Source organism: Etheostoma spectabile, chromosome 18 (assembly GCF_008692095.1).
Source record: "Etheostoma spectabile isolate EspeVRDwgs_2016 chromosome 18, UIUC_Espe_1.0, whole genome shotgun sequence".
Classification (NCBI taxonomy): domain Eukaryota; kingdom Metazoa; phylum Chordata; class Actinopteri; order Perciformes; family Percidae; genus Etheostoma; species Etheostoma spectabile.
Genome location: NC_045750.1, coordinates 6,220,523 through 6,238,848, shown reverse-complemented (window position 1 = coordinate 6,238,848; position 18,326 = coordinate 6,220,523). Strand labels below are relative to the sequence as shown.

Sequence of the window (18,326 nt, the reverse complement as noted above, 5' to 3'; positions counted from 1 at the left end):
GAACCATAGGCAGGTTGGGGGAATATTAATATACACTATATATATAATAATGTTAAAATACCTCATAAAGTGACATTTTCATGCCATGGGACCTTTTTAAGAACAGAAATCTCTCTGTTTCAGCTAAATGCTCACTTTACATGCCAATATACGAAATCACACACCAGGTTACAGCCAATATTGAGCAGTAACACATTACTGTAATGTGATTACTGTTGTCAGTTACTAGGGCTGTAACAATATGCAAAATAAAACCAAAAACAAGACACGCAGCTCCACAAACCTGTGTCGCGGTTGGAGAAGGGGGGTGACCCGGCAACACTAACGGAGGTGTAACGTTACGAGTGGCCGCTGTTCGGGTGCCTGGGTCTTTTTCCAGACGGTTCAGTGAACTCCCGTAAGCGTCCTTAGCACTGGAGTTAAGTGCTGACCGGGCAGGCTGCTAGCTGGCTGGGGGCTGGCTGTGGATATGTGTCCCCGGGGCTGTAATGATAATTGATGGCTGCTAGTCGTCTATCTATACAGTTAACGTTACTGATGAATTCGTGGGTTAGCCCAGAGTTGTTAACCGTGGTCAAAACAATCATACTAAAAATAAATGAGCGTGTTGAACGGTGTTGTACTGTTATGTGTTTCACAAAGAATTACATGCATACTTATGCATATATTACATACAGCCAGCACCTTTACAGTAGGCACCAAAGCACTTTTCCTCTCCGGTCTCCCTACATATATTCGTTCTGTTTTGTGTGTGTGCTGTACTCTCCACAAAGTTCATTTTATTTGCTAAACATTTCTTAAAACAGTTATTTAAAGAATATCAAGAATTGTCCCAAATATTCACATGACTACGTTACTATTATCAGGGTATTTTTCTCCAAAAGTATCCTAGTTATTTTATTATTTGCTTTAATGCAAATTATAATGCAATATATGGTGTCCGTGCTTTGCAGTAACAATCTGTTGGATAATATAAACTGTAGTTTTTTTACATATATAGGACAGCCCTTGTGTACATCTATGTTTAGAACCTGCATGAAAATACCCCACAATTTACCTGTAAAAGGTTCACTGACAGAAAAAATGCTCTGTCTCATACATTATTCAATAAGCATGCTTTACTAAGCAACAAGCCACAAGAAGTGCATATCAGCCTCAGTCACAACAAGTGATTTATTACACACACACACACACACCTTTACTCACTAGTTTTGCTTTCACCAAGCAAAAAGCGAGAGCGGTGTGGCTGGCTTGGCCTTAAGGAGGAACGATGGTGTGTAAGACACTTGTACACTTGCTGACCTGAAAGGTTTTTGATAGAGTCATTTTACTAGGCAGAGAATATTTATGACATGACTCTACAGCGAGGAGTTTTGATTATGACAATTCCTTACTAATAGCTGACAGCTAGAGAAAAGATACCTGCTCCTCACTGCTGCGATCTTTCTGGCTTAATATGTAAATTCCTGCAGTATGAGCCAGCGCTGTTACATTATGGACAATTGAAACATTATGAACAGAATATTTCTTAATATAAAAGACAGAGAAAAGTGTTAGATCGGCAGATTAGAAAGGCTGAAATCAGTGAATAGTTGATATCTTTGCTTGATGAGTGACTTAAATGTTGGTGCTTAGTTTTCTGACTGTCTGCTTATAGTTTCAGCACTATCTAAGCTTGTTGGGGTTACACATTGATATGCATATCAACTTCAATGTGGCATACCCACTGTAAGTAGTGGTCAATCATTGAATCAATTTTAAAGATTAAAAAGGTTAGAATTTGCAATTGTTTAGGACTAATATGTTTTATTCAATATCAATATAGATCTGTCACAGTACATGTTAGCTATACATTGATAAATATGTATGCTAGAAATGGTGACAAAGATTTATTTTTTTTAGACCAAAGTTAGTTGTTTGATGAAGAGTATCTTTTCAGCTCTGTATTAAATGTGCATATAGTAGGCCTTTATCATTGACACTGACATAATAGCTGTTAAAGGTAATACAATTGCAATACCATAATGGAACCTACACAAACGTTGGCGTCATGCTCTCATTTCACACCACAACATGATAGTTAATGATGCATGAACGGCATTATGCTAGCTTGGCTTCACATTGAGGCCCTGTGGCTGTGACCTGTTAGGTCACGCACTGCTCCTTTGACCATTTGTTGAGATTATTCGAGGACTGAAAGAATGAGTATTTTTTTTTATGGATGATATACTGTATAAAAGTAAATTTTGTTGATAAATTAGGCTAAACTGCATTGTTGTGTGTTCTTCACTGTTATGTTATTAGCTTTGTAAATAGAGGTAATAATTCTGATATCCACTTGAAATGCCACTTAACTAAATGTATGGAGTGCAGGTTAGCCTGTTGTTGATGGAAGTCGCTGGTCATAGGGCTGTCTTGTCAGATGTTCCTGACATTTTTCTCCATGCTACTAATTTCTGACTATTATTGCCAATGTTTGCCGTAAGTTGTCTATTTAGTTAGGCAGTCACATCAAGTGTTTATTTGGAAGCACATCAAACATTGCTATTTTTCATGCCAAGTGTTGGCTACTGTTTTAAATGTTATTCATTATTTATGAAGTTCAACAACGTCATGAATGGTGCATGCACAATGCTTTTTAAGTTGCATCTGCAGATGTTTTGGTAAAATGTGGTTTGAGATATTACTTCAACATGCCCAAGTAAGCATCAGTTGTGGGCAGTGTTGGGGAAAATAGAGTTTGCTCGTTACTTCTTTAAAAAGTAATCCGCTGCTTTGCTTAGTTACCCCCTATAGAAAGTAACTTTTTACGTTACTTGTTATTTTTATGTTACTTTTAGAAGCAGGCGTCTCTGGCAGAGACTGAAGTTAATTAAAAAACTATCTTTGACCATAAAGTAGGGCTGGGCAATATATTAATGTTGTATCGATATCGCGATATGAGACTAGATATTGTCTTAGATTTTGAATATTGTAATATTGTAATATGGTAAGTGTTGTCTTTACCTGGTTTTACAGCTGAGAAGGCAGTGTTGTCTTTCAAATCTGTCCCTGGGAAAAGTAGTTAAGCCAAATTTTTAGTAGTAGCGCGTTTTTATCTGGAAAAAGTAGTTACGTTACTGTAATGCAACACTGGTTGTGGGGCAGCAGATTGCCTCTACAGTAATCATATTAAATAAATTAACGATGATTTGACATCCCGCCATACAAGTCAAGCGACAAAAGAGTCTAACGTTTTGTTACATTGAATACACACTGTGTACACACATTTGTATACACTCTGAACACACAGTGTTTAAGGACTATTGAAATAGTTTGGGTTAGTATTAAATTCTATTAACAGATGCTGTCTATTTTGTCTTATTCCCTCACAGAATGGCACAAAGAAATCCTGGGACTTCATGCGAACCCATGACAGGTAAAAACCAATTTTATTCTCTACTGTTGGATGGAAGCTGTGCTCCTATCTACTCTTATACACACACACACATACACACGTACACACACATTGCATGGCACTGTCTTTGCGGGGACCCGTCATTGGCATAATGCATTCCTTAGCCCCTTACCCTAACCTAAACCATCACAACTAAATGCCTAACCTCAACCCTCACCCTCACCCTTATCATAAAGAAAATGGTACAGCTTGCTGCTGAGCTGTCAAAACCATGTTTCCCACAAATAAAACCAGCTCACTCAGGATGGGTTGTAAATATTGATTTAGAAGCAAGTAGTCTAAAACAGAGTAAAGTTTGGTTTGCATAGCCAAGACTCTATTCTTTGCCTTTTTATTTGCAGGATATTTGTTCATTTTAACTGTTGTACAAATTTCAAGAGAAGTGGTTTCTTTTCAAACAAACAGATAGAAACAGACACATTTCTGGCGCACCATGTAATATATAAATGTTCCTGTGTTTTGTGCACAATAAATCAAATAAGTTGTATGACTTTTTACTTGTTTTTTGTGTGTCCTCTTACCTGTAGCCATTATCAACACCTCTCACCCATGGTACTTAGATACTTTCTCAAGCATCTTTAAATGATGCCAAATACCTTCAGACAGTCAGACCAAAACAGACCTTGTTTTTTGGAAACTGGCGCCTTGTTATTCTACTTGGCAATGGCAGTAAATGTCTTGAGCTTCACAGGAGGCACTTCAAGAGAAATATCACACATTTGTGTCAAAACCCCAGTTCCTACTTCCCGTTCTGCCCGGGGTACCATAATGCCCTGAGGTAAGTCTCAGGTCATTTAAGCCCTCTTTCCTCCACTTCTAACCCCAAAGAGAGGTCCCTGTGAAAAATAGTTCCACTGAGACAAAAGCAGTAAACCTCAAACATGTACTTCCTAAAGAAAATAGCCCAGGGGAACACCGAGCTTTACCCCAGGTGGAAATTTTGCCAAAGTGTTATTCCCCCATCTACCTGTATTCAACGGATCCAGGATTGTTTTTCATTTTTGTTGAAGTGTGCATAACATTATTTTTCTTAGCAGGACAACACTTCTTGTCATATTTCAGGAGCACTAGAAAAACATTATGGAAGATAGATTTGTGTGTAACATACTGTAAAATATCCAAAAAAAGATAGTCCTTTGCTTGTTCTTTAAATGCTTCCAGTGATCAGTTTGTTGTGCGCCTCTTCTTGTCGGTTTTGAAACCCAAATTACTGTTCCTTGTAGTTAAATGACAGTAATTTGGCTGTAAGTTTCACAAACATTCACCTGCACCAGGACTTGTGATTACTCATTAGTTGGTAATTTGTAAGTGGCAGGATAGTTAAATGTGGGTCTGTACGCTTTGGTGAATGTGGCCATTCAGATTTTTTACACCATCCATTCATTCTCCACCACTTATCTGGTTATGGGACCACTGACAACATAGTAATCAAGGTGGCCCAGGTGTCCGTCTCCCCAGCCATGTCCTTAAGCTTCTCCTTTGGATTCCAAGGTTTTTGCAGGCCAGAATACTTTCAAAGGGAATTGTCTAAAAGCATCCTAATCCTATACCCAAACCCCTGAATTTTGCTCCTTCCAACATGAAGGAGCAATGGTTCGACTCCAATCCTCCTTCCGGGCTTAAGACTCACCTTTACGGACTAGGTGAGGAGTGTGAAGGAAACTTCTCTTATTTTAGACACTTTCATCTTCAATCTAATTAATTATTAATTTACTACACAGAGCTCATGGTCATAAGTAAAGCCCTGGAGGGTAGATTGGTATTGCTGCACCTTAAAAAACATAAAAAATACACCAATGCGCTCATTGATCTCACACCACATCTTATCCTCATCATGCAATACTGGAGGGACTGGAAATGGGTAAATCACCCATTTTTTTTAATCTCATGTCCTAGACCCAGTGTCCAACTGGGAGTTCCTGACCCTCAATCGCCCTAGTGTGCACTGGAGGTCACAGCCTGATGAGGCCAAACTGCATCATTGGCAAAAAGCAGAGATTAAATATTCAATTCTCCGCCCACCAAGAACTTCCTTCACTAACTGCCACAAATGCAGAGCTTTCAAGATGTCTTCAAATCTACAAAAATACACAAAAGCTGGATGGGAATCTCCCATTGCTTTGTTTTTTTGACACCTATGTGTTTATGGGATTGTTTGCATACTGGTGCTTGTTATAACTGGAAGTGACATTTAATGACAGCCGGTATTTTTAGTCAGCAAGACATTTAAGAGGCCATGGACGTGTTCATTTGTATGTGTGAGCTCTTGCTGAAGTCCTGCTCATTCCTTTGTTCACTTCCATGCCTTTCACTTTAAAGAGTTTGATTATGTGTATGTTTGAGTTTTCATCTATCCCTAGCCAGCTAGTCCATGTTGATGGTACACATTATTTTGTGTTTCACGCCTGGGATTACATTGTAAACAGAGTAACAGAATCAGTTTAATTTCCCACTGGTAGGTTTAAAAAACGTTTTTAGGGAATCTCAAAGATAATTTAAAGGAAATAAGATGCACATTTACCCAAAATTAAAGGGATATTTCACAGCTGGAAAGATGAATATGTATTAAATTGGGTTATTTATGCAGTAGACAGAATGCACTTGCTTCACTTCCCTACAAGTCCACTCGCAAGCCACGTCTACCGAAAACAGACATAATAGACAGTCAAGTCAACTCAAATGTGTTTTACCTTGCCCAAAAATGTCCAGAGGCCATTTTTGTTGGTCCTGCCAAGCACCATTACATCAGTTCTGGTGTGAGAAGATGGATTGTTTAGTGCCCAATTATTTCCTTGTACAACAAGGACCTGATGGAAGTGTTAGTGTCTTAATATCATAAGCTTTGCAGCACAACCTTAGTCCTGCTCCTCTTGTGTCTGGCATAACCCAGTTTCCCGCTGTCTAGCCATAAGCCCCGCAGAGAAAGCTTAACCGTGCATGAAAAGTCCTGAGCGTCCGTTTAGCCTGCTTCTTGGTTTAACCATTAGGGCATTTTTCTTCAGCGGGAAGCTGTAGAACAGCTGTAATGGTGTGGAACAGCACAACAAGAGCCAGGCGTGCCTCAGGGGACAGCTTCCATGCCTCAAGCCTATGTATTCCACTTTTAGCCCAAATCTACCACATTATCTTAGCCATCATCCATACTTCTACTCTACGGTGATACGATATCAGCCCTGCGTGACTATCTTTTACAGCTGTAGGCTGTTCGCAAAATATGTGAATCCCATCTTTAAATGTGGTGGCTACTCTTTTTGACATGATCAACATAGGGAAGAAGTGATGGAGGGATGTGGATGAACAAGTGATAGAGGTTTCTTAGCTGGCTGAGCCCAGAAACAAGGCCCTTAAAATGGACAACAGGCTTTTTAATCAGCAGCCGAGAATGAATGTTTTCCTACTACACATCGAGAAGCTATTGATCTAGTGTTGTTAGGCATTTTTTCCCCCAAATGTATACTTGTGTTAACATAGGCTTCAATCCCCAAAAGCGTGATTTTAGTCCCAGTCTGTGTGTTTATGATCACCAGAGCCTTAAAATGCTTGACGCCCGCGTCAGCTGACATTCTTACATATTGTTAGAATAGAACTGAAAAATAGACATTGGACTTTAAATATCTGTATTTAAATCTGTATCAGTCCAGGCGCTGTAGCTACACGTAGAAACAAGTTGTAGCAATGTCCTATAATGTCCTGTCACCATGGGAAAGACAGGGCAGGGCTTCCTGCCCGCCTCAGACACATCCGCTTTCCCAACACCGACCCCGGGCCTCAAGTCTCCACTGGCAGCGCTCACACACAACACAACACAACAGTGAACCACCTGTGTGTGTGTATACAATTCACTGGGTGCCAGTGGTGAAGCATATCTCACCGACCTTCCTTCTTATTTATCACCACATCCTGCTTGTTGAAAGTCATTGTTTAAATCTGGAATTATGTATCCATTAATTGGTGTTCCATTTTGCGGGGATTTTAGTTTCAGTATCATTTTTTTGTTTTTGTTTCATCTTGTTTCGGCATTTAGTCAATCACACATTTTAGATTTTCATCACATAGTGTAATGCATAACTTTTACAAAGAATTCAGTTGACAAAAGCGAGTGGTTTAGGGCAACACTGCATCATCTCATGCACATAGCGCTTACGGGACGTGCCATACATACAGTTGTTGTCAAGCTGAGGCAGTTGTCAGCCCTCCGCTTTGCGTCAGGCCGTACAACGCCCCTTGGTTGCGATACAGTCTCAATTATATTGTGCAGCGTCGCTGGGAAATAGGATAGTGGTGGATCTTGATACAGGATGCGTCTGGAGTATTGGTTAGCATTAAAACAATGGGCAGGGGTGTTTTGACATGTGTTACACAACCTTTATTTTTTGTTAAAATTTAGCCCCTTGCTTATGCTTTAATTTCAGGTAGTTTAGTCAGACTTTTAAGCCTCTATTTTGAGCCCGAATTATGCTGTCCACATACGCGTTGCCACAAGGGTCCGTGTGACCTAAATTTCTGCCGATGTCCAGTGGCCCAGTTTTTGGATATCTGCCCTTTTACTTGCTGTCCAATAGGAACTGTCCAATAGAAAGATAAAGTAGACGGGACATGGTATTCTGATTTAGAGTTTCAGTTAAGGGTTAGCATGTCCATTCATCTTAACAATTTTGTCATTTTTGTGAAAGGGGCTTGTCCTTGTGGTTTCTAGTGTTTTCTTATTTTGTCAGGTTGATCTGAAAAACGATTCAGATGCCTTGAGTACTTCTGGACACCACCATCCCAAAATGCTGGATGTTCCTCAGACACTTGTTTTAACCCAGTAACCCTTGACCCCTACTCCGTGACCGGCTGCTCTCCTGGGCACACATTCTCCTATATGCTGGAAAACATTACCATGATGTATAAAAATGGATTTAAAATGAGAAAAAGTTGCATGATTTTACTTAAACTTGACAATTTTTTTCTCTTTACCTTTTAGTGTATCAGTGCTGATCTTCAACACCAGCTCACACTGTTTTGTCCTTGTCAAGCAGTTCCGCCCAGGTATGTTTTAACCGCACAAAGCAGGAGACTTTCACTGTGCTCTGTAATCTAGTTAATTCATTTTCTTCTTGTCCCCCAGCTAGATCTAGATTGCTGGATATCCTGTGGGCACTTTCACTAAAAAGGCAGTACATTACAATCCTTGTTTATTCTACTGGATCTTAGTAACAATGCACACTCATAAATAGACCCCAAGAGGCCCTGTTACAAAGCAGCCTAACCTCCTTTGTTAGAAGTCGCCAGGGACTGTTCCACACCACAGTGTGCTAAATTCAAGGAAGTCTGGGCATTGATATTTCTTTTTCCTCTCCTCTCTCCTTGCTGTTCTAAAAAAAAATCCTTTATCTAAAAGAAATCAGTCTGTTCACAACCCTAGAATGCCATGGTTTTTTTTAACAGGGAGTGTACGATGTGTTGGTCAGCTTATTGGTTTTGAGCAATAAATGTTTAGCACTATTAAAAAAGAAAAAAAAAGAAATAATGCTGAAAACCCTGATGTTGTACTGATTTGGAGGATTATATCCCGATTTGGTACAGATTGTCACAAAAAATCACACTATAATCTTTTCAATTTCAATTCTTTGCAGCCCTAGTTTGTGTTTACTAACCCTTACCTGGATTGGTTGTGGCTCCCTCCGTTGCGATTGTTATGCTAGTTGTGGATGATTAACTCCACCTGTGTGGTGTATTTGCCTGTGCACACACTGAAGATGGGCTCCACCCGAAACGTTCATTGTGCGGCAATAAAAATCTGAAATTGCAGTGCTGTCCTAGTAACTATTGAATTGATATTTCCAATTTAATCAACAGTGTTAAAACATTTTACCTGGAAGCTTTCATTAATTAGCATGCATCCTGTGGGGCTGCAACTGTTACAATTGTTGAAATGTCAATTAGTTTTCCATTTAAAGGTCCCATATTGTAAAAAGTGAGATTCCCATGTATTTTTTGACAACAAATCACCTCGAGGTGCTATATAAATACTGTGAAAATATCAAAACCCCCAGTCTTCAGAGAAATGCACACATCCCATTTTCAGAAACTGTGCCTTTAAAGGGGCCGTCAGGACTTTTTTAACGTTGTGATGTCACAACTATACTATATATAGGTAGAAAGTGCCGCTACAGTGTTGTTACAGTGTTGTATCATTTCACGGCTAAAATGACGGTGGAGACACTTCAAAAGTGCTGATGCAGAAGACCTGGAAATGCTAACCAATCAAAGCAGACTGGGCTTTTTCAGGAGGGGGGGCTTAAAGAGACAGAGACAGAATAATGTTTTTTAACATCAAAGCAGGTAAACATGTTCTAGTAGAAACACAAAATACCAGTATGAACCAGATAAATGAACATAATAGGTCCCCTTTAATTAATGAATCATAGTCTTTAAAATGTAAAAAAAGAAAATAGCACTTAGCAATAGCAATTTTCAGCAGCCCAATGTTCAACATCTTAAAATAGCTTTCTTATATCTGACCAACAGTCCAAAGCCCAAAAAACTGCAAATCCAGTTTAGGAGCTAGTAGTAACTCAATGAAATGTGCCCAAAATGAAATTTCTGTAACATGTACAGTATATATCCTCATCCTTAATTTTAAGTCTTTGTTAAGAAAATGTTTTTGAACGGTGTGGCAAAATTGATTTAGATAATCCAAAAAATGTTAAATAAAGATGTGTGCAAAAATGTGATGAGAATAATTTCAGGGATAATAATATTTTCTGTCTTTTCCACCGCCAGCTGTATACATGTGTGAGTGGGAAAGGATCAAGACGCAGCCGCCCAAGTCTGCTGAAAAAACTGAGGAGGGGGCCTCCGAATCGGCCGCTGCAGCCCCCGAGTCTCCGGAGGGCCAGTCGGCCTCAGAGGGGGAGAGCTCTTCACAGTGGCCCCCGGCTTCAGCAGGCATCACCTATGAGCTCTGTGCCGGTCTGGTGGACAAACCCGACCTATCTCTGGAGGAGATCGCCCGGCAGGAGGTGCTGGAGGAGTGTGGCTACGATGTGCCTGCCTCTAAACTGAAGAGGATTACTTCCTACAGGTTAGCTGATTGCAGTGGGAAATATCTTAGATGAAGTTAAAGTTAAGAAATTCTATTTGTAGATAAACTTGACAGAGGCCTTTTACTCACGACCGGCACATTCCCAACACAAAAAAGTTTTAGGACAAGGATTTTTATCGTCTTTGGAACATCTGCTTTAGTCACACCCACTGGATTTCTCGTCCCTTAATAACTAATATCCCGAGGTCTTTTTTGATATCATTTTCATTTACAATTTCTGAACCTCCTTGAGTTCACTCAGCAGTAACCCACATTTGCAGATTTGTTTCCATTTTTTTTCAGTTCAATTCCAGCAATCAAATGCTTTTAAAAAAGTGATAGTCCATTCCAAACCTTTTATGCATCAAACACTCACCCCAGTAGAGTAGAAAAGCTCTTCATGGATGAGTTCCTCAAGTTAGTCATTTTCATGGCGTTAAGGTTATTATAATATAGTTTTACAGTCCACTGTCAACGACTATACTCAGGATGTAGACTGGTTCCAGACCTCCTCCTCCTCTGAATCGCTTTTTAAGCAATTCAGCTGGGTTTGGTGTTGTTTTTGGTTGGAGTATTGCTTTAAATGTAGCTTTCTGAATGTCCACATAACACGATGCACCCAAAAGTAAAGCATTCACTTGATATAAATCCAGGGAAGTAAGAAAAGAAGAAAAACTACAAGTGCTGAGTTTATGTAAGCTGGAAAGCAGCATTCATCTTTGTCAACATATTATTAGCTCACTATATCTTGACATAGACACAGAAGTTTCAAATTCCAGGAGATGAACAGTCCCACATTAAACAGCAGCAGCTGGACACCTTTGACTGACAGCTCTTATAACTGTGCTTTTGATTTGACTTGAACACCTCCTCCGACTTTGTTGGTGTTGTCTATGGCGGTTGTTATGTGTGGGCTGCTTCCATTAAATAGATGGGTATCACCTTAACCCTCAGGACCCCTATGAGGGTGGTTTTGACTGCAGCGCATGGTGTGGTGAAGTTCTGTGCTAATAGTAGGCAGTCTGAGGTCAGTTTAGTGTAAATGGCAAAGAAGCTCCTGGAAAATCCTGGTGTTTATGTGTGTTGTTTAGCATTCAAAAATCAAATTCTAAGCAACTGGGGGCTAGAAATAAAAAAAAAAACTAAAAAAACATGGGTGTTAACCAGGCAGGTAAGGTCTTAACCCTCATGTTGGGTCAAATTTGACCCGTTTTCAGTAAAAAAAGAAAGAAAATTGTCACAAAAAAATGTGCCATCAAAATAAGTGCTGAAAATGTCAACATTAAAAATATCAAAAAACTCAAAAAAGCACCCACAACATTGAAAAAAGTGACAAAAATGTCAGAAAAAGCAAAAAAAAAATGTATGGTTGACGGGAAGACAACACAAGGGTTAAGAAAGACACTATCACGTTGGATTATGGGAACTGTAGGGTCCATGGTTTTAGGAGCTTGAGCCATAATAGAGACTAAAACTCGGGTTATTTCTGTCTCTGCCACACAAATTTTGTAATGTAATTTTTATAATTAAAGTCTCTTGCAAGTCTCTTATTTTATGGAATTGACAACTTGAAACACTGATTCATTTGGAGAAAAAAAGAGATCCCAAAAAGTAGGGTTTTGTTTTGGCACTGGTAGATCCGGTTATCTTACCCAGTGTTAAAGTTGTTTCATGATATCAAGCCCAGTTTAAAAATGAGATAAATAATTGCACACATACTGTACCTAGATACCAATTTATTATTTCTTTCCCTTATTTCCCCCCATTTACAGGTCGGGCGTAGGTGTAACAGGCGCCAAGCAGACCATGTTTTACGCCGAGGTGTCTGACGACAACTGTGTGAGCGCAGGTGGAGGTGAGCCAAAGGAGGGAGAGCTTATCGAGGTGGTCAAAGTCCCGCTGCATGAGGCCATGACGTTTGCCTACGACGAGCGTATACCCAAAACCATGGGCGTCATATTTAGTTTCATCTGGTTCCATAATAACATGTCTCCCAAGTACAAGATCTCCACCAATGTGTAACTAGTATTAACCAACCCTCTTTATACTGTTTATTCCAAATTAGATCAAACACAGGCCCAGCACATCCACACTTCCCCACATGGCTCTTCATCCTGTATTGCCTTTTTGCTTATTGGTACATGATGAAAGGTGGGCCCCTTGTCTCGTTGCCAACAGGTATCTTTAGGTTTTGTCCCGTTTACCTTTTTGAGTTTCAGGTGGTCTTAATATTTTGTCATAAAACAAATTTGCCATAGCTGGTTGTCACTGGCACATTTATCTCTTCTTGATGATTTTTTTTTTAAAGTCTGTTAATCATTTCATTTACTTTGCCATCTGTTATAAATGGCTGCATATCACTGATTTCCTTTGCCTGCCCTTGATTAAAGGAATACTCCACTGCTTTCAGTGTAGGCTCTTGAATGTTACTTGTATTTATAAAAATAGTATAGTATTTTAAATACACCTGATACTGGCTAAGAAAAAGCCATTTATCAATCTGCTTTTAGGCAAATTCCAACTTCTTTCAAGCATTCATACAACACCCAGCATTCATTGCAAACTCTGGGATGCAGACCAGCAGTGTGATGAGCGGGTTAGCCTCGGTTTGCTAACATTTTAGCAAGTTAATATTTGCATTGGAGTTGATGCAAACAGTTGCCTAACAAAGTGTGCCAGAGGACATCTGCATTTAAAATGACAATACACATCATATGAACTATAACTACCTTTTTGTACTGGTCATTACTTGAACCATTAAAGATATAGATAATGTAAAAAAGCAGAATGGTGGAGTATTCCTTTAATCCGTGATCCAGTAATGCAAAAACTATGCTAGTCAATGGTGGGGCCTTGCAACAATTGAGGTGTTCGGTGTGTTTTAACCACCACTTGTTCAAGCACGCCTCAGTTTATTTCTCTAATCCACAGCCTTTAAGCAATACTTATCATAGTAACCCGTGCTAAACTATCACTCAGTGTCAATGGTAGAGAATCTTTACAAAGTCAAGCCAGTGGACATATTAGCAGGCTTTTTCTTCTACAGGTGAAGTTAGGTAGTCTCACACATCACCGAAAAAGCATTCAGCTACCCATCCCTGCACCAAGGGCCTAATCTCGGTTATCAATTTGTCATTTTTCTCAAGCACAATCCTGCAATGAGTTACCGGTATTTGGCCTGCAACATGCCAGTGAACAGTACTGATTTTACTTTTTGCGCTTTGAATGAATTGTTTTCTCTCTCTTTTGCAAATTTCAAAATACAGTAGAGAAGACACTGTATAAAGGCTAAATCCTCCATTTGTTTCATCATTTTTGTTACACTCGAAGTCATTTCTAGAGTTCATTTCAAACGGTTACATTTTGAACACGTTAATGCCCTTGGTCATAATTCATTTCGGCGGTTCTGTGTTGTAAATCTCGGATTGTCATTAACACGCAAACCTAATCTCACAAAGTGAATCTCAGCAGCAGTTTGCCAAAATCTCAGGTCCATATAGTCAAAGTTTTGGTCATATTCAGGTTGGATCTCTGGATGTGATGATGACCAGCATTTTATTATATTATTATATTTCAAAATCACTTGCGGTTTAAAGGCGGCAACGTTCTTACTATATGTTAGTATTTTTCTTCATTCCAAAAGGGCTGGTACTTCATTTAATAATCAATATGTAAAAAAGAAGAAATTTCCCCACCTTGTAGTTTTCCTAAAACATATGCAAGTTTTAAACCAAGACAATAGTGTTTTTAGAAAATGACTGCTCACTTCCAACCCATCTCATTATTTATAAAGAATTACAGGTAGATAATTAGAAAAGTACCCTTCTTGGTGCACCTGCTAAGTTTTGAAGTATGTGAGGAAAAAAATATAGCGAGTACAAATAAAATCGTTATTTTAAAAAAACAAAAAGAAAAAAAAACGGCCAAAATAACTTTGTTGATTTCAAGATAAAACGAGAAAGTGCTGTATGTTAGAGTTCTTTGTAAGAGTTCAAAGGTAATAACACTTTGAACATATTGGAGGTGAAATCTTAAACCTGTTAGCTAGTCCCCAACAAAACCACTTACTGTTGATGCATTTGTCTAAACTGACAATCAAATGTGAACATTTGACTTCTTTTACCCATAAAACTTTGTGTTTTTTTGGTCATTTCCATGGGTTTGTTAGGTGTATGTACCTTTCCATCCTAAATCTCACAGAGGTTCTCTTAGAAGAGGACTGAGCATCAGTTTCAGGCACATCGACGCAGTTATCTGGTGCTGCTTGATTTCAAACAGTTTTGTCTGCATGAAACAAAATGAAGAATTTGAATGAACCAAAATAAATATGTGTTACACACCGAGTCAACTATTCGCTCCCAGGTCGTGTAGGAATATATGCAGAACCGGTAAGCCATATTTATCTCCCCCTCCTTTGCTCTCGTTGAGCTTCTTTGTCCTTCCGCCCATCAAAGATCATTCCTTGATGTAGGATTTTATATATTTGCTCAAACTGCTTGAATCATTTTTACTTTGTTTATTTTCTTTGCAAAAGGAAACCCGACTCATTTACGTAATTAATTTACATTCTTACAAATTATCACCGAAACCTGATGTCCAACACTAAATCACATTTTCTGTGTTATTGATATCATTTATAAATTTGGATGCAAAATTTCCAACATATACAAAACTACAGGATGTCTCTACTTTATGTTTATTTATAAGTTTGGAAAAAAATTGGAAGCACGTTGGGAAACCCATGAAATGACCAATGGACAACTTATGTGTAGAGTAAATTAGAAAAGGACACACATTGTAACACTAAAGGGACTTTTAAACAACATTTTCTTAACAACTTAATTTTTTTTTTTTTTTTTTGGGCACTGTATCCTCATTAGGTCCCTTCCCCTACTTATTTCCTCCATCTTCTGCCATGTGATGTTTTCTCTAGTCTTAAATTGAATAAGGTCTAAGTGAAGTTTAATGGACAACCTTACTAAAAGATTCCCAATGGTGCTCAGTTTTCCATCCTGTCTAGTATGAGATGAACCCATCGTGGAAAACAATGAACATGGTCACTTTTTGTCTTGGAATAACTTATTAGAAACTTATTTGTTGCCCACATTTAAAACAGGTTAGCCATAATCATTTAAAAAAAAAAAAATCATCTTGTGTATTTAAAAAGAAATCTGTTTGCTGAAATGAGGCCAACTGCTTCTGATTTGGCTTGATGTAAAATGTGACAAAGCCATCTTAACTTGTAAGGCCAGTCTGTAACTTCATGTGCCTGTCAAATGTGGAGAATTGCCATGTGACTTCTCTTTTGGCTGAAATAGTTTTTCTATTTGAGGAAAGTTATAGCAAAAACACAAAGGCTTTTCTTTGCCTTTTCCGTTGGCTTGTCACTGTGGGCGGCATCAGCCAACAAACCAACCCCGGTACATATTTCTCCGCGCTTTCCCTCCAGCTGTTAACTGGAAGTCGAGTGCATTTAGTGAACATCACAGAAGAATTACAGCAGCCTTACTCATTGACAAAACAAAAGTGGCAAAACAATAGATGGCAGCTGCAAGTGGGAGGGATCAATTCTAACGTCTGAAGATGTTGTGATTTCAGCTCGCTTGTTGCAGAAAATTCAGTTGCCAAAAGACACAACCAGCGTGGCAGCACTTCAGGTTCAGCTGGTCCAGCCAGCTTCTCTACAGAGGCAGTGAAAGATATGATGGAAAGTTCAATTTACTTTTATTCCGCCTGTGGAGGCTAAACTCACGAGTTGATCTGTTATCAGACCTCCAGTCTATTTTATACTATTTTTTTATTAGTTTTTATAAGCTATTCAGATGTGTCTGGCTATGTTTTTATAATCTAATTTAGTTTTAAACCTATGTGTTTGAGGCCAAACACTGAACTCTGATATGGTCGACTTTATTCTAATGGAAGCCATGTAAAGGTCGGTAACACTGGTGATTGGCAGTGTTCTTGGAGAACTTAAAGATAAAAGTTCAACCTTTTAGAAAATCTCCTTGTTTTTTGTTGTTTTTTTGCTGAGAGTATTACGACAATATTTAAACCACTCTCATGTCTGTACGGTGAATATGAAGCTACAGCCGGTAGCTGGCTAATGTAGCTTAGCATACAAACTTAGCCTGGCTCTGAGAAAAGGTTACAAAATCTGCCAACCCGCACCTCTAAAACTCAGTAATTACCACAAAAAAGTGTAAACATTTTTTTAATAGGGGATCAATACCAGACTTGGCTGGTATTGATCCGTGACTGCTTTGGTTGCCTGGCAACTGATCCTGGCAGAGAAAAGAATTAACAAATAACCCCTTGTGAAGTGAAGAAGTATCTCCTTTAAACTTTGGTTTTTGTATGGATTAAACAAGATTCAGTTTGTTAATTAGTGAGCTTTAGCTGTTAGCTTTGGCTAGTTGTTTCTAGTCTTTGTGCTAAGCTATGCTAAACGGTTGCTGGCTGTAGCATCACATTTACTGTACAGCCATGAGAACGATATCAGTCTTCTTATCAAACTCTCGGCAAGAAAGCAAATAAGTGTATTTCCCAAAATTTTTGAATTAAACCTTTAAGTCTCCCACCGAGCGACAAGCCCCTTTACGACAAAAGTAAAAGCACTTTTGACAGTCCAGAGTGAGGTTGCAGACTGTGCCACTGGTAAGCCATATGCTACTTCTATTGAATAAAACACTAATATATGAGGTCATTAATGGTTGTATAATTCATTATTTCCTATGCTGGATATTAACCATTAGCCCAGCATTGGACATTTCTACCTCCATCACTCAGGCACATAGCGACAATATGTTGTGTCCGTTTGCTCGGCTCCAAGGCGCTGACATATCAAATTCTCAGCAACATGTCAGAAATGTCAGCACTCAGTTGTTCTCTGTGACTGAATACTTAATTCATTGGTACCAGACTTTTATAGATGTACCCCCATGGCTATGCTGTAGTTGCTTCTTCAACTGTGATCCTTTTTTGTTCTGTTGATGGTTTGTGCACTGTTTGACAATTTCTTACTGTATTTTCAATGATCATGAGCTGAGCAACAGTTAATCCTGAACGTGTTTTTTTTAAAGGTGCTATGTGTAGTATTCTCTAATTACTTTTAAGTTGTAACTTGAGCCATTGATGTGGCCGTTTAGACATGACCTCTGGTGATCGACTCAATATTGCTTTGTTGGAGAAGGAACTTTTGATTTTGGATAAAGTCGGTCGCGTTTGCTTCTTTATTGGCAGACTGGTAGCTGAATATTCAGAAGCAACACGGGGAGGATAATCAGATCTGCTGCTGTCATGCTGTTCATAGTGACTTTAAAGTGTAGCACATGTTGTTCTCTTAGGTAATGTAATATTCAGTGAAAATTCTACACATAATACCTTTAAGTGAAAGAAGTATTATGATGTTTTCATGGTAAAGACCTGAAGAAATTTGTCCAATTGTGATTTTTTTATTTTTTTTTATTTCATTTCTGGTGTCTTTCACTGAATTTGTGTTTTAAGAAAAATATTTTCTGGAGAAAAAAAAAAAAAAAGTACAAACACGAACATTGCAGTTTTACGAATTTATCATGTATTTATTCTTTATTAAAATTGTATACTCATTGTGGGCAGTGTTTTCTGTAAAGTTTCAATTTTGTTAATTTATTACTTAAATGTTAAATATTAAAAACTTTAAAAAAAACATGACACTTGGTACAAACATACGGTACATATTTAAATATGATACTTTGCATGTGCACTAACTGTGTTGGATTAAACTGCATTAAGTTTAAATAAAATGGGTTTGATGCCCAAAAC

General features: G+C 38.5%; 1 protein-coding gene across 1 annotated transcript in view; it reads left to right on the top strand.

Annotated features, from left to right (window-relative positions):
- nudt14 (nudix (nucleoside diphosphate linked moiety X)-type motif 14) overlaps positions 1 to 18,326 on the top strand; it is a 25,234-nt gene extending 6,908 nt beyond the window's left edge. The window contains exons 2-5 of the mRNA XM_032543232.1: positions 3,375 to 3,418; positions 8,424 to 8,488; positions 10,226 to 10,526; positions 12,299 to 18,326. Of these exons, the coding sequence (XP_032399123.1) occupies positions 3,375 to 3,418; positions 8,424 to 8,488; positions 10,226 to 10,526; positions 12,299 to 12,548 (660 nt within the window). The 3' untranslated portion in view covers positions 12,549 to 18,326. The remainder of the gene's footprint in view (positions 1 to 3,374; positions 3,419 to 8,423; positions 8,489 to 10,225; positions 10,527 to 12,298) is intronic.